This window comes from Lissotriton vulgaris, chromosome 11, assembly GCF_964263255.1.
Source record: "Lissotriton vulgaris chromosome 11, aLisVul1.2, whole genome shotgun sequence".
NCBI classification, from domain to species: Eukaryota; Metazoa; Chordata; class Amphibia; order Caudata; family Salamandridae; genus Lissotriton; species Lissotriton vulgaris.
In genome coordinates, this window is record NC_141699.1 from 958,650,611 (window position 1) to 958,668,682 (window position 18,072).

Below are 18,072 nucleotides of genomic sequence, written 5' to 3' on the forward strand. Positions count from 1 at the left end.
TAGTAGAGCCTCGTGCCAAAACCAACAAAGCAACAGAAGCGATCTGAAATAATTAAGACTTTTCAATTGTTTGCACTGAATTGTTGCATTTCGTTGCATAATACCCCGATAATCAGTGAGAGAAGTGATCTGAGGAGTCGCTCCGTGTTTGTCACCCCCGCATCCTCTTCTTTGACAATTAGCGACGCACCTGCGCGCGAGCCCCAGCCGTTGGCTCATTTCTAAATGACACCGCATGCAAAGCCTCAGCTCCGCGCATTGCACAGAGCAGGAGCGTCAGTCGCTTGATTGACAATTACAGCATGCTCAGCGGAGAAGCCACAGCAGCCGCAGGTTCTGTCTCCGAGGGACTCTTTTCCACACATGCCACGGGCCAGCAGCTTCTCGGAAGCATCCACCGCAAGGACCTGCCTGATAAAGCGCCCTGACAAGCTCCCGCTGGTCCCCCCGCGAGGGTAGTCCGCTCACCATGGGCAAGGTGAACTTTTGCATGCTTTTTGGACTTTTCTTCTTCCTGCAGCGTCACCTGGTTGTCCGCGGCGAAGAAGAGTGCAGGTTGATTGGAAAATTTGACATCCACGGATTCGTCGAGTCGAAGGACCACGAGCTGATCATTGGAGGGATGTTTCCGTTCCACTTCAGGACCATACTAACCAATGAGTCGAGCTGGGAGGAGCCCAAATCGCCGAAATGTGAAGGGTAAGGATGCGACCCTAACTGTTGCATGTTTAAAATAGCTGTTATTGACACAGGTGGTTCTGTGTGGCTGCAATTGCGATGCCAACTGGTGTACTGCTGAATATTACGTCATAGGGCCTCATAAACTGCCCTTCAGCCTGAATAAGCGATGCAAACCGGTGTGTTTTGCATGTTATGTTGTTATAGGAGCTCATATAGGACCAAAGACTGCGGCATGCGATGGCTGCTGGTGTACTTATATACGCTACGTCATTGGGCCTTATAGACTGCCCTTTGGCTGCAAAAGGCGATACCAAATGGTGTACTGCTGAAGGTTAAGTCTTAGGGCGTTATAGAGAGGTCCATTGGAATTATGCGACCCTGGAACACCGTATTTTGCAGCACGGGTGACTAAATTATGCGACAAAAAAGCAAATTATGCATTAAAATGCGTCACATTTTTTTAACTGTATTAATTTTTTTGTCGTTTTTACACATTGTAATACTGCCTGGTCAGAGATTTCACCTCGTTAGTACCAGTTCGACAACCAAATACACAGTGCTTCAAATGGAATAATAGAAACTCATTTACGCAGGGCCGGCTTTAGCTGTTGGCGCACGGTGCCATAATAATTTTTGGCCCTACTCTCATGACCACCGGGCAAAAGGGGCCCTCGTCTCTCCATAGAAACACTCTCACATACATTTCATTTGTTTTAAAGCACTGGTAAGGCCGACTTTACTAATAAGAATGTATATCTACCCAAACAAATCCTTTTCATCAACATTAGAAACAGATAATGAAAGACTAGGGAGAAATACATAACTTCCTAACCTATTTTATGCAGTTTGCATGCAGCTCTTTGATGCCAGTTCGCAACAGTCACTGTTATATATTAGTGTTGTATCTTATGAACTGCGGTAACAAACGGATCTCTGTGGCGAAAGTGGTAATCCACTCAGCTATTCACACAAAGTACAAATCTGTGATCTGCACTGTAAGAGTTATTTGCAGCAGGTATTAACCCTCGGAGCTACTTTATGGCAAGTAAAAACTGCCCCTAGACAAAACTCTGATGTCTCTCTCTAGCAGGGTGTTTATTAGCCTTTGATCCGTTTCTGCTAAAAAAAAATGTTTGTGTGAAAGTATGCAGATTGTGCAGCCCGTGAAGAATTATGTGGCAAATGCAGCAAATCCATCATTTGCTAAAAAGTTGCGGCCGCAGAATTGCATAATTCCAGTTGCCCTGGCTTCAGCTGCAGTAAGAGATGCCAACGGGTATCCTTTTGGAAAATATGCTGTATGACCTTACACTGGCCGCAAAGACTGTACTGTGTGATTGCAGCTGGTGTACTTAAAAATTTATTGTTATGGGACCTTCTGGAGTACACTGTGTGGTGGGTGCCATTCCTTCTGGTGTATTACTAAATGTTATGTTATCAGACCTTATTGAGCACCCAATGGCTTTAGTGTGTGATGGTCAATCGTACAATATTGAATGCTATATTGTAGTACTTTACAGACCACACTGCAAATGCAGTTTTGATGCAGTTGTTATGTTCTAGGACAGGGGTCTCCAAACCGGTCCTGGAGGGCTGGATCCATGCCAGATTTTTGGGATATCCCCATTGAGATACATGTAGTAATTTAAAAAATCTGGCATGGATCGGCCCTCCAGGACCGGTATGGAGAGCCCTGTTCTAGGACGTTACCCAGTGCAGAATATCTGCGGTATACTACTCCCAAAGGTCTACTACTCACTGTTATATTTATAGGACATAACAGAGCTCATTGTGGGTGTGACACTGGATGCCCGTCCTTCTACCACTGAATTTTATGTTATAGAAACTTACCACTTTGAGGTGGGTGCGGTATGTGAATCAATTTGTTGTATTTAAGAATGTTATGGTATAGGACTTTATAGAGTTCCCTAAGGGTGTGTTATTTAATGCCCGAATTGTCTACTACTGAATGTCATGTTATAAGACCTTTTAGACCACACTGTGGCTGCAGCATGCAATGCAAGTGTTGTACAAGTGAATGCTATGTTATTCGGCCTATACAGCAAACAATGGCTTCCGTTTGTGATGCTCAATGACCTAGTATTGAATGTTTTATTATAGGACTCTACAGACCTCACTACAGCTGCAGTATGTGATGCAACTGTTATATAAGGGATAACGTTTCCTCTGCCGTACATTATAAGGATAATGCAAGCCACCAAGGAATTCCATAACCATATAGAAGAACAAGGACAAAGGGCAGTTTGTTTATAATGTTATGGAACTCTGAGTGGACTTGCAATATCCTTATCATGTACACCAGTGAGTACTTTAACCCATATAATACCTGGTCACACCATCACCCTTCCCACAACCCACTTAAAACCTTGACACGTAGTTCTTTCATATGAAAGAGCGATCATGTTTGCAAACATGAATAATAAAAATAAAACCTCTAGTGTAAAAAAAACCCATCAAAAACCTGTTAGATATGTGTTGCAAACAGAACTTTAAAAACTGTTCAGTACGGTCAGTTAAAAAAAAAAAATCTACAGTGCACAGAACATGCAGAAACAGGCAGAAAGATTCTAGGCTTTTTCTAGCTAAGGAGTGAAAAAAACACATTCTCTTTGCTTGTCATTATAAGCTATTAAAATAGAGCTGAAGAAAGAAAAGCAACACAGGTGCATCAGGGTCGCCGGTTATAAAGAAATTAGAGACCGTTGTTTATACAGGGATTACAGAATCCCTTGTAGCATAGGACCTTATAGAGCACACTAAGGCTGAGGTATACCATGCCCAATGGTCTACTACTTAATGCTATAGTACAGGACTTTATAGAGTACACATTGGCTTTTGTACAAGATTTTCAGTGGTCTAATATTGAATGTTATATTATATGACTCTACAGACCGCACTACAACTGCAGTGTATGATGCAACTAGTATGTTATGGGACCTTATAGAGAACACTATGGCTGCGGTATACCATCCCCAATAGTCTGCAACTAAATTTGATACTAAAGAACCCTATGGAGCGCACTATGGCTGCGGTATACTATGCCCAGTGATCTACTACTGAATATTATAGGACCTTATAGAGCACACGCTGGCTGCGGTATACCAGTGCTTAATTTGTAAAATATTAAGCACCAGGGCTGTGATCAGGAGGCCACTGCAGCTTGCACCATCCATCACCCTGTCATTGCTGCCAAAATAATTACTAATCACCTCTCTCGGATGTAAATGCAACAGTTCAGATTATTCCAGGTCCCCAAAGCTAAAGGAATGGCTGGGGAGGCAGGTATTAGCAATTTTTTTTATGTATATTGTTTTCCTAAACAACGGTTCTACTTCTCATCTCTAAATTATATGAGCAGCGCCACCTTGTGGCAGACTGCCCTAAGTGTGGTGTTGACAATTAGGTGCCAGTGCCGAGCACATGAAACCAAGTAAGTGCCGGTGCTCAGGACCGGAAAGCACCGGCTCAAATTAAGAACTACCATCCCGAATAGTCTACTATGGAATGTTATAGTATAGGACTTTATATAGCGTGCTTTAGCTTCAGCACTGGGTGCCCAGTGGTCTACCATTGAATATTATGTTCTAGGACTTTGGACAGGGGCTGCAGTATAGAATATCACTACCTGCAACGTTTGAGGATGTTGTGGCCAGTCTTGGACTATTGACCATGTTCAGGGCTCTGTTGCTTCCTAGCCCGGTTTGCGCTATACAAGTAACCCTACTTATATACCTGTATAGGACCTTCTAAAGCACACTTTTACCACCCGTGGCATATCCAAACACAATTAATTTAAATTTTGATAAATATTTATTTATAAATGTTTTAAGTAGCGTCCACATCAGTCATTACAAATGTTGCACTGTCTTAAATTCATAGAAACCTCAGTAGTCTTCTATAGCTTAACATGCCAAGGCTAAGTAAGTTAAGACAGGCTGGACCCTGATGTCCCTCTGTGAGCACCGTACCCAGCCCTATTGGCCCACAACCGCCCCATCAACAGAGCTGTTGAATGAAGCAGGAGGTGACACAGAAAAACAGACACTGCACCCAACCACACTTATGAATTTGTCCAGATACCTTTCAGTGCAAAGCAGTGTTGTTTGATTAAAATGTATAAATTCTACCTTGTTCACACACCTGTGGCCCCCTTACAATTCACCTCTAGAGGCACCCCTGGGATTGAGTGCTGGATATATATAGTATACAAAAGGACGGAGCGTTTGAGCAAATCAAACACTCACCCCCAGTCAACTGATCTGGAAGTAATCCATCACCATTCTTTACTCACTCCGCCAACCAAGTTCAGACATGGCCATATGCAAATCAGTCTGACCCTGTGCCTCATGGGAACAGTCCAGCCCGAACTGCCAAGTCATGTCTTACCTGGACTGGAAACAAGCATCCTGGGACCGGTTTCGGGTTCATAACCCTCATCAGCCAGGCTATGTTGAAACCAGTGGCAAAGTGAGAAAGGGACTCACGTCTGAGCATACCCTGCCAACTTAGGGCGTACAAAGCGATACAAAAGGGGATGATGGACGGAGCAATTGAGCAAATCAAACACTCACCCCCAGTCAATTCGGTCTGGACTGTTCCCATGAGGCACAGGGTCAGACTGATTTGCATATGGCCATGTCTGAACTGGGGTGGCTGAGTGAGCTAAAGAAGGGTGATGGATTAAACCCAGATCAGTTGACTGGGGGTGAGTGTTTGATTTGCTCAAACGCTCCGTCCATCATCCCCTTTTGTATCACTTTGTACGCCTTAAGTTGGCAGGGTATGCTTAGACGTGAGTCCCTTGCTTTCTTTGCCACTGGATTCAAGATAGCCTGGCTGATCAGGGTTATGAACCCGAAACCGGTCCCAGGATGCTTGTTTCCGGTCCAGGGAAGACATGGCTTGGCAGTTCGGCTGGACTGTTCCCATGAGGCACAGGGTCAGACTGATTTGCATGTGGCCATGTCTGAACTGGGGTGGCGGAGTGAGCTAAAGAATGGTGATGGATTAAACCCAGATCAGTTGACTGGGAATGAGTGTTTGATTTCCTCAAACGCTCCATCATCCCCTTTTGTGTCGCTTTGTTCGCCTTAAGTTGGCAGGGTATGCTCAGACGTGAGTCCCTTGCGCCATTCACATTTGTATTCCGGCCACCGCACCATACACCATGAAACAAAAATTAGCCAGCCCCTTTCAGCCACTGTCTAACTTTACTGTGAGTTACAGAACAATGGGGAAACCCAAAAGCCACTGGACCTGGGTTATATACAGTACAGCACGAAGTGATCACAGTGGAGATATATTAATCATTAGAAACATCACCTTAAGTTATTAAATTATCCAATTTAATTATACTTAAATTTATTCACATCCGCAATCTGATAGTATTTCTCAATTGTTTGAATGCATCAGAAAGGAATGAATCCCTTTCTGAAGCATTCGAGCAATTGATGTGGATGGACAGGTCAATATTATTCTATGATAAAAATATTGCACATTGCCTTTCCCTTTCTTATAACCTTCACCTAAATACATTCTCGAGCACTCATTTCCTCTCTCTTTGGAGCACCTTAGTATAAATATGCAGATACTTTGCACATCAAAATGCGGATGTGAATATATTTAAGAATATTAACATTGGATAATGGAATTACTTAAGGTGATGTTGTTTCTAATGATTAATGTATCTCCACTGTGACCACTTAACTTTACTGTGAGTGAGGCAGTCTGCTCTTTGACCAAGAGAATATTCACACAATATAGTTCCATTCAGTACAATGACTATTATGTCAATTGGTTCTTTTTAAGACCCCAAAAATATTTTTTCTTTTAGACATTTTTTTTAGATTGATCGAGACCCGGCAGCTTCTCAACAATAAAGTTTTACAAAACCGTGATGAACCAAAACAAGCATTGACAAAGTCAAAAGGATGGTAGACAACGCCAGTTTTATATTTGCTTTGCCAATGCTTGTTTAAAACGGAGGTATCTGAATTACCTTATTGTTACTAGAGCAGAAAATTGTTTTATTTGCAGAGCAGCAGGCAGTTGATATTTGTTTCACCTTAACAAACACAAGAAACTATATGCAGTGTAAATGACGTCTTTTAGTATGAGATAGTGGTCTTGGAGAATGGTAGATTTGTGCTGCATGTTTATAATACTCTGTCAGTTATCATTGCTTTAAAGTAGTGTGTATGTTATTTATAATGGTTTGTATATCTGTTGGTTCTCAATTTGCCAAATTACCAACTTAGTAAGCGACTTGTTCACATACTGCATAATTTACGAGTGTGTATATATATATAAATATATATATTCACTGAAAAAACCATAGGTTTCAGACATGTTATAGTTAGAAATTAGCATTTAAAAAACCTTTCAAATTCACTGAAAAAACCATAGGTTTCAGACATGTTATAGTTAGGAATTAGCATTTAAAAAACCTTAGAAATTCACTGAAAAAAACATAGGTTTTAGGGGTGTTATAGTTAGCTGGACATTTCACTCGTACAAAACCATACAATACATCAGTGATGTCATTTGAGATGTCATCAGTGATGTCATCAGTGATGTCACTGACCATTTCATGAAGGATGTAATATGTGACATCATCAGCAGTGGATTGCGTGCACGCGAGTTATACTTAGTACAACTAACTATGATGGAGGAATTTCAATGGTTTTGTACGAGTGAAATGTCCAGCTAACTATAACACCCCTAAAACCTATGTTTTTTTCAGTGAATTTCTAAGGTTTTTAAAAGCTAATTCCTAACTATGACATGTATGAAACCTATGTTTTTTTTCAGTGAATTTCAAAGGTTTTTTAAATGCTAATTCCTAACTATAACATGTCTGAAACCTATGTTTTTTTCAGTGAATTTCAAGGGTTTTGTAAAAGATAATTTTTAAATGTATTGTTATATTTATTTTTTTGATACTGATTTACTACATTTTTTTACACTTTATTTTTAGATTTTATTTTTTAAATTACATTATAATTACATTATAAAATATACTTTCTCAGAATGAATTACTTTAGTTTAAATACTTTGCAAATAGGCAATAGACATTTAAGTACAGTAGTTACAGTTGTTGCAATGGGCAACACAATTTGAAACAGAATGCAACATTGAGCTCAATGGGAATTTCTAGTTAAATTTAATTAGTTACTTTATGGATTACCTTTCTAACCACAGGACTGGATCCTAGATTCAGTCCTGGGACATCTCCTGTAAACAGTTGAGTAAAAGTGTTTTGATTACAGTTGTGATTTTTAAGGAATATTATTGTATTTTAATTCATGTTCAGGTACCTCACCTCCTGCCTGTAAGGCAGAGTGAATTCACACAGTAACCATGGCTCCTTCATCCGAATGGAGTATTTAATTTTCCTTATTGTAGAATCTCAAATGTTCACCTTTCTTATAGAAGAACACAACTATTTCTCCCACCAGTTTATTTCTTTTTGTTGTTGTAATAGTGTCTTGGCGCTTGCCGATTAGTGAGCAGCCACTGTTCCAATGAGGTTGATTTGTGGGTCTATATGTATGTCGAGTCCCTAAAGCAGTGCTGATACTTTTCACTTGTAGTGGCTAATGCTGCAGGTCCTTAACAGCAATCTTACTTTCTCTCACTCCTGGTCTTCCTTATGGATCAGGGGTAGCACATTTTCTGAACTACCAATTAAGTACTCCCCCTTATACTCTGGGAAAACCCATAGACAAAGGAGGTAGGTAGGTCAGAACTGGGACTCAGAGTAATAAAGATTCCTGGTATTTAATTGCTGGAAGGATGATGGAATGCGCTCCATGTTTATGAAGGCAAATTTGTACTACAGCAGAGTACACGACTAAAAGAGTAACTCATGGTCAGAGTTTTTTAGTGCAACGGAGTGGAGAGCTGGTACGAGTGACGCAGGCTCCCACATGTCATTTTATATAACAACACAAGTGTCCAATATTGGTGATTGATGACTCTGCCCTGACAAAATTGCCTTGAAGGATTGTTGGCAATGAAACATGTCGGCTGAGTAATAAAGTGGTCTGCGTAAATGCAGCCAGTTTTAAATTCTGAATAAGTGCACAAGTGAAGAATAAAGTTGGGATATTTTCACGGGTTTTCGTCTTTGTGGTAGTCGTGAGGTACACATCACTGTGGTATTAATTTTTTGCATTAATTTTTGGGACACATTTTTATTTTAAGGCAAGATGGTTACCAATGATGAGAAAAGTGAGCATAGCTGGTGAGTACCAATCCGCAAGCTCGACTGGTGGTGTGCATGTGAGGTGCCATCTTGTACTTGCACATTTTTTTGTAAAGGTAACACATACATTGATGTAACCGGTTTTAGATACACCTTAAAAACCACACCCCTATATTTACAGGGGGATGTGGGTATTGACTGTCATTTGCAAAAACTTTTGCTTTATGAAACTTAAGCAGTAAAGTGGAAGGACACTATCTCCGATAAAAGTGAGGAGTGGCAGGGAAAGAGAGTGACGGAACCCCCACCTCGACTTATATGAATACACTCAAGAAGAGAAGCTGTGGATGAACAGCTCTTTGTGTTTATGTGATGTAATTGCTTATTACCTTGTCATCCAATTTGAGGAAGTATCCAAGTCAACATCACTTAATCACAAGCAAAAAAAATTGCTGCAGACAGAGGTTTACACATGTGAGCCAGAACACCAGAAAGTGTGGTATCCTTGATACTGCCTTTAAAGCAGCAGAACCAAAAACCCTACTCCAGCAATGCCTCTAAATCCCTTCAGAAACACATCTTCATTTTCAGTGCTGCAATCAAATTTGCAACTTTTTCGATTCAGCTCAGACCATTTATGATCTGCAATGCTTAGTGCCTTATAGGATTAGTATCTATGTACAAGACCATCTTCGACCTAATTAAATTTGGTGCATTTATTTATTTTTAATATGGAGAGGGTGTGTGAGACGCCCTCCACATCCAGGTATTGGGACCCTATCCCTCTGGACCTGGCCAATTTCTTACAAAAAAAAAGCCAGCCAGGTATTGACCCTGGGGTTGCCATTCTCCGAGGCCAACAAACAAAGATTGCTTCTGGCTTTGGGGGGGAGGAGCAGAATAGTTCGAGCGTGGCAGGAGCAGAACAGAACCTCCCTGCCTGCGCTGGCAGGGACAGTGAATGTGCTGTTGCAGTGGGAGCAGAAATTAAGTTCCCAGTGGGTAGGAGCACACCTACTGTTGCCATCAACCACTGACACCCAGAACGGGTGCTGGCTGGACAGCTCCCTTTGGCCCCAACAAAACAAGATCTTGTGAGTGTCCTGGTATTTGATGGGGCACCCATCAAAAATAAAAACAGGGCAGAGGGCCCTTTGGCCCTACAACTAGGCCCCCCCCCCACAAAGCAGTATTTTGTGGGTGTTCTAATTGGAACATGGGGCACCCACCATTAAAAAAAAACGTGGAGTGAGGCTGCATAAACCTAGGCGAGCAGCTTGGCTGCTTATCAAATATTCACTGCTTTAGAAAGCAGTGCCCCATGATTCCTTGCGAGGGGTTTCTATTTGCATTGTTTTCTCTGTTGTGGTGTCTCAAGGAGGGGCAGGGGCACCACTAACTATTTTTTTTCAAATGTTTTGATGGGCTGCAGAGACTGCAGCAGCCCTCAGAACCTTTTAAAGAAAACTTTCAGTAAGTCTTCTGGGTCATTAAATATATGACCCAGGGAAGCTTCCTATCATTTTAAGCACTTTGGTTTGGAGAAGTATGCTGTTTAGCTGGAGTGCAGGAACACCTTGTGGTTTGTTCTTAAAGATGTAAACATAAGATTATTGTTGTTTTGATTACAACTGTTTTATTAAAAATGATTTAGTTATACTTATTTTTAATTAACATTGTATTGTATGTATTCATTACAAATACACTGGATAATGTTGACAATAGTTTAATTTGGAAAATATGATTACTTTACTATCGTGGTGACCTTTTGACAAAGGCAATGGGTCTGCTTTATATATGTTGAAGGGAATGACCCACTGAGAAAGCTAATAAGGCTGCCTTTAATGTATTGATGTTCTGAAACATGGACATACAGTGGGTCTGTCTCATTCAAAATGACACCTTTTATATTGTAGTGATCAACCCATATGGCCCAGTGGTGAGTATCTCTGCTCTCCTGTTTTCCTCCTGTTTCTACTTTTTTGCCTTTTTCTCTTTTTCTACTTTCCTTTGCCGCTGCTCGTCCCGTGGCTACACCCCCTCCAGAACCGCTTACTGCCTCCCAGCTGTCCAGCCCTCCCCAAACACTTCCTAATGGCAGCCGAAGCTTGGCTGAGCGGCTGGCGTGCCAAAGGCCAGCCCGTCTGCGCCTGGACCGCGCCCAGCACAGGCCCTGGTTCCTGCACCTTCCATTGCTACAACGCCATCACCCTCAATGCCTCCAACACTGGACGTACCACCACATGTCGCTTCACGTTGCTCAAACACACCCAGGGCCTATTCACCTGCCCCAACTGCACCTTCTCCTGCCGCCGCACACCAGACCCACCAACCACACGACCAACAAGAACCAGACCTGACTACCTTACCTGCATTCTACTCAACACACATTCCCTCCACAAGCACTCCGTGGAGATCTGGGAGCTGCTGAACTCCATCTCCCAGACATCACTTTCTTCATGTAAACCTGGATGAACCCCACCTCAGCCCAGGACACCCCCACCACCATCCCCGACGGCTACAAAATCATTCACAAGAATCGCACCATCTAACCTGGAGGAGGTTTCCCCATCGTACATAAAAGCACCCTCTGCTTCACAACTAGCTCGGACGACCACTCAGAGGCCATTCATGTTGGTGGTTTGGCACAGTTAGGTATGGTAATAATATATTACTTTACATTAAAAAACCCTGGAAATTCACTGAAAAAAACCCAGTTAAAATTCACCAGTTATACTTAACTGAAGCAACAATAATTTGCGCCTTAACCATGCACTGCTTATGATCTCACGTGTTGCATTACTTATGATATGTTATATGACATCATTGATAACATCAATGATGACATCTGAAATTACATCATTGATGACTACACTGTGCATGGCGAGGGCTCGAATTATAGTTATCTTAGTTAAATATAACTGGTGAATTTTAATTTTCCGAATTAAAATATTCCATATTAACTGACTATACAATCACTTTAATCTATCTATTTATCTATCTAACTATCTATCTATCTATCTATCTATCTATCTATCTATCTATCTATCTATCTATCTATCTATCTATCTATCTATCTATCTATCTATCTATCTATCTATCTATCAACGGAATGCCCGTGACAATCGCGGCAATGCTAGTAGGCGAGGAGGGGGGAAATGTACAGCCACCCACTGTATGATACTTGCACTCACACCCTTCCTGCGCCGTTCTCGCTGTTTTTCCTACCCCTTGCGTCGCTATCTCTCACTTGTACACCATTGAGCACCAAGTATTTTATGGTTGTCATTTGATTTGTCTGAATACAGTGCTGCTACAACTGTATGATCATGACCCTGTTTTACAATTCCCTTTGAATACAAGATGAATAACAACAAAAGAGTAATTGAATATCTGTCTCCTTTATTTCCTTTCGTGTAATGTTTTCAACATACATGTATAATTGTCTACCAAATATTACCTGTTGGGATATGTAGCTTGAGTAAGCACACCAAAGTCAGGATTTTGTCAAAGATACACAATTTCATAATAATTCCAGATCTCCAGCTGTGGCCTTGCACCTTTGCAAAATCAGTGTGGTGGTAAAGATACTGATGAACTCATTGAAATGCTTACCTACTTAACTTGTGAAGTTCCACCATGCTTCACCCATGTGTAGGCTACAACAAGAATTGGCCACATGCAGCAGAGGTCCTTCTAGATTTCAGCTCATTAAGTCATCACAAAGATCATCTGGTAAGTTAAGGATTCTAACCAGCATACGATGCATGAATGGTCAATCTGAGACCATGGCAAGGAGCTTCAACATGGGGGCATGGTTGTATGGCCCATGTCCTCCATGTGACTGTGTAGCACAATGCCCTGTGTTCATGTTGTAGAAGTGGAGAGATCAAGTGAAAAAAAGTGTTGCTGTACTCTGCCAAACACCAAATTAGAAGAACCGCTGCTCCTTTCATTTCAGCAGCTGAGCAGAAGACTGTAAAGACTGTCTGGCATAATGCGCCATTTACCTGTGTCTTACTCAGTGGTTAATTTGTCCTGGAAGTTGCTGGTGGGTGGTCCCACCTATCATTTTAAGGGACCGGGGACTCTTATTTACCTCCTATGGGCTGTGATGCGGTTTGCCAAGGCTCTACACTATGCCATGCCGCTCCTTCCTTAGCGTCGGCCATTGCCAACAAATGAAGCCTCTTTCCTTGGCCCCACCATGTCACTAAGCAGGGACTCTCTTTCCTGAATGCATGTGAACCTTGAATTAAATGGAAGCATGTAGTCTGTGTTGTTAAAATTGTTAAAATTGTGTGTGTTACAGCAGACCAAGCCCATGAACAGACATATGTATATTATTGTGCAGTTTCTCAGCCTGATTCGGTACTTCAGAGAAATCACACAACAACATGAGTCTCCTGTAACTGTGTAGCTGTGCAGTACAGGTCCCAGTCAAGGGATGTTAACCCTGCTGTTTGGCCATGGAACTGCCTGAGCTATCACCTGTCATCTACCCTCAAGAGCTATACTTGTGTCTAGCAGTAGCAATCATGATCTGAGAAAATGACTTGCAACAAGCAAGTGGTGTGGTGGGGATATTTAGAAGTAGCCAAGGTCAAACCATGCACCACCAGAGATTTACGCTTCACCCCATACTCTCACATTCTGCAGAGATTCAGCCTCTTACCCCCTGCAGTTTCTAGCGGTTGACAATTATAGCCTTCATACTGCCTTAACCAGGGTCAGCTGACCCCCTGTGGTTTGGTCTGGGTGATTTCCCATTTGGTTCCCCACACCCACAACTACCATCAGCCTGCTTCAAAAGTCTAATTGAACTCCTGCTGGGAATCCTGGGAAATCTCAACATCTTCTGAGTTTATGACATGGAACCAGTAGCCCAAAGTACTTTCTTAGATCAAATAAGGACAATGCTGTAAACTCAAGGGAGATGGAATAATTACAAGATAACTAGAACAAAATGCTTCCAGAAGAATTTACTTTAAATACAATGAATGTAGCACATTTCATAAGATTAATGACAATTTGGAAAAAAGAATCTCATTTGTATTCACACATATATATGTAAATATGGATAGGAAGAGGGTAACAAGAAGCAAACTCACGTAGAACAAAGAGCATAAAAAATTAAATTTAGACAATACACAGTCAAAATGTGATAAAGTTCTGCTATCAAGACATAGGCATACACTTCCAGCTAAACACATTTTTTAAGTACAAGATATATTCATTTTTAGAACTTAGTAAGAACCAGCGTTGAACTTTCGATCGCACAGTGTTACACATTCACAACACATTCACAATGCTCTCCTCAGGACATAGTACATTCTTAGTTCCTATAAGTATAACCAAAGCTACAACCGGAACATAAACAGAGAACAACATCAACAAACAATACACAGTCGATACAACTAATGATTTTGACACTATTAGGATTACATATGATACGCAAAAAAGTCAATAAAAAGCACAATAAATTGGCATAGCAGCCAATTAGAGTACACCATATTTATTTAGCAATACTTCCTGTAGAATAGAACATCAAATAGTTTGCATAAAAAAAACACATCTATAATACCCAACATCAAGAGAAGGTAGTCCAACACCAATATCCACTAGTTCACCATTAGCCAACACCATGAAAAGAAGGCACCCGTATGTGGATCAGGTAGAGTAATTAGTAGAACAAGAACACCAATGATGGTCAGTCATCCCTCAAACTGCCATGTATAAATCACGTAGCCAATTAAGTGCAAGAGTCAGTCAAATTAGTTGGTGTTGCACTACAATCTCTTGATGTTGGGTATTATACACTATGCACCATTTGACCCCTTTAATTAAAAAAAATCGTAAGAGGTGTGGAAGCTCCTGAATCCCATTTAGGAAGACACGCTTGCTTTATTTGCAGCTTTTCATGTCAGCTGTTACACGCAATCACTTACTAAGATAACCAGCTGCCACTGATCCAGCATGTTATATTTTGAACAATTTACTTAGCAAGAGCATGATTGAACCGTTTAGTCTCCTTCACACAAACAAGAAATACTTGCCCCTCAACCATACTCTAATCTGACAGGTAGTGAGAGCACTGCAGGCTTTGGACCTCATCAGAGATGGAAGAAAGATGTGCCAGTGGTAGAGGTGGGCCAAGAACTTGTAAGAAAAAAGTTTGGGCACCTGCACTTTTTTAAAACAGATTAAGCACTGATTTTACTATGTAATTCTTTGCTTCTTGCCAAGTATAACACACACCATACTCTGTTATAGAGTAACACTCCACTGAGACTGGATGAAAACAAGATAGCCTGCTGTGCCTATGCTTCCATTGTTCTAGTGCAATATAAACATGCTTGTGCAGCTGCAGCTTGTCTTGCTTCTGGGTAGGAGAGTGTCTGCTGCACCCTCAAACTGAGAAGCAGTCCTTGTGTACTGATCTGTGCCTGAACGGGCCGTTTTTCATGCTCTGAGGCCCAGATCCTCTCTGAATGAAGACCGGCAACAATGCTGATGCAGGAATGGCATTGTTTAAGGATCATTGAAGTTAATTAAAAGAGCATAGTTTTCATTAAGGATAATCAAGAAAACAAAGGATCCTTAGATACTCCACAGTAGGAAGCAGAGGAATGAACCACGAGCAAATTAGATGTACAGTATGAGAGGGTGTACAAAGGAAGCGCTTGAAGAATTTAGAGGCAAAATCTGTGTATGTTAGAGTCTTGTGTCTTTCTATTATGCTATGATTGCTGAAAGTGTCCAAAGCTGCTGACTTGTCAATATGAATGAGTATGGTCCTCGGTCCCTCACTGATTGTTCACCGAGTTAATCTGAGGACTACCAGTAATATATGTAAGAACTTGAGCAAGTTTTCCCATTGCAAATTGTAGCTCCACTCCCTCTAATTTCTTTACCTTAGTTTCAGATCAGAGAATTATATATTTGTTGTTCACCTATAAGGGATTGATTGTCTTTTTCCTCTTTCAAATTGTTTGAGACAAGGATTACAACAATTTCCAATTTAAAAATAGCAAAGCTGTCATTTTTTTAATTGAACAAATTTAGGACATCACTGGCACTGTATTACAAATCCCTACTTCAAAAAGATCTAAGCCTTTTCCTCCTACCGCTATTGTTATAACTCCCAAAACACTTTTGCTGTAAAGAAAGCACCCTTCAGTCTAGTACGCATTTGAGAACAAAAGGAGAAGGACCAGGAGGCTTCCAGCCTGGAGTCGGTAAGCGTGGGGCATATTTGATGTGACAACTATTCCTGGGGAATGTGGAACTTTTATTAGACTGAAGGGTGCTTTCTTTACAGCAAAAGCGTTTTGGGAGTTATAACAATAGCGGTGTAATGAGGGACTAATTTTAAGTTTTAGGCTTTAAATACAGATATATTCACCTGGAATATAATTGTTTTTTCCCCATTTCAGACCTGTATTCAGGGGAAACCATGCTTTATATACCATTCAGAAGGACATAGACCTAAGCAGATATCTAGGAGGATTCATTGTAATGCCTTAAAAGAATTTTAAGAGGTGAGAACCAATACAATTTATGAATGGAATAGTATTTTCCATTGTGATGCTCAGAAAAATAAAGGATTCTTTATATATAATTTTTTTATACCATAGAAACATATAACTGAAGAAGCGAATAATTTAAACTGAAGTAAGGGGAGTGTAAGGACAACAAGCTCCAAGGACAGAACTATTAGGTAATTAGAGAGCAGGATGAGAAGTTATACCCCTGGAATGGTCTAAAGGGGTCCTGGTGTGTAGATCACAGGAATGGCAAAACTATTTAATATGGGAGTTTATCAATATTTTTTTTTAAAAGTGACTTTGAAACAAACTTGTTAATGGGGTCTGTAAAAACCAAGGACTATTGTGGGGATGTAATGTCATGAGATAGGACCAATGTACAAAATATATGTTAATTCACCAAGGGAGATCGTGAAATTAATGTACTCTCTGTGGCCCTAACAAGTGTTATAGCGAAAATTGCATTGTCAATAGCACAAGTGTGTTGTTAAATAGATTGATAATATTTTAGATTATTTTATATTATGTTTAGATTTTAATTTATAATCAGTCTATGTTTGTGACAGCCCTAAAGAAGCGCAGCGGAGCGCAAAACACGTGTTGGTTTTTTCTGACTGCTTACAGTATTTAAGACTGGTTTTGGATTGATTGACATGGAGAATAAAACTTAAAGAAAAAATAAAATACAACTAAAGAAACCAAACAAGAAGATTTTGTTGTGAATTGTTGTTCTTGTGCACATCTCAGTATTGTGTGGTGTTTTATTACCTACTGGCGGTGGCCAGAAGGTAGTTATAGTTAGGACCAAGTTTCCATAGGAAGAGCATTTTTGTTTTGCTTATAACTTTGGCGTTGGTTGATGAATCCTCATCAATTTTCAAAACGAATTCCTTGTTCATATCAGCTCCTATGTTGAAAGTTTGGGGGTGATTGGTCAAGGGGGGTTCCAAAACGTGTTGTTTCCATGTTAATTTCCATAGGAAACTTTAGACAAGGCTACAGGTTGAACAGGTGAACGGAATTACCCGAAATTTGGCAGGGAGAAGGGTCTTGGTCTACAAAGCACGCTTTTTTTTATTTGGTGTAAATCCGTTCAGTAGTTTTGGAGAAATATCAAAATTTACAGATATCCATATTTGGGAATTCTGCCATCTGATTGGCTAAGGAGTTACGAGCACGAGCTTGCTGCTTATTGGTTGCGAGCGGTTGCAACTAGGAAGTGTTGGCCCCCATTTTGTGATTCTGTTGAAGCGAGTAAGGGGAAAAAGGGTGAAGAAAGGAGGATAGGAGCACTGTAACCTCCGTGAGGGAGTGCGAAGTGAAGTAGTCACTCTTACCGGTCTGAAAGTGTGGTGTTGCTCAGAGTGACATGGTGCTGCGATGATATGCTGCTACACTCGGGTATGAAACCGAGAGCCTAACCGTGAGCTCATTGCTGTAAAGTGATGTGCTTTGGTCTTTGTAGCATATGTGTGCAAGTAGTGTTAGTAGGCGATAATACCATACACGGAGTGGGAAGCGAGCTACTGACCTCTATCGTGCGTTTCTACTATACCGGAAGTGGGAAGCGAAGTAATCACGCCTACCGATGTGAAGACTCGGGGATCAAACCAAGGT

At 41.0% G+C, this 18,072-nt stretch overlaps 1 protein-coding gene across 1 annotated transcript in view; it reads left to right on the plus strand.

The window, feature by feature from the left end:
* Positions 1-289: 289 nt before the first annotated feature.
* The window catches only part of LOC147683754 (vomeronasal type-2 receptor 1-like), a 264,173-nt gene continuing 246,390 nt past the window's right edge, over positions 290-18,072 (plus strand). The window contains exon 1 of the mRNA XM_086944906.1: positions 290-699. Coding sequence (XP_086801032.1) covers positions 470-699 — 230 coding nt within the window. The 5' untranslated portion in view covers positions 290-469. The remainder of the gene's footprint in view (positions 700-18,072) is intronic.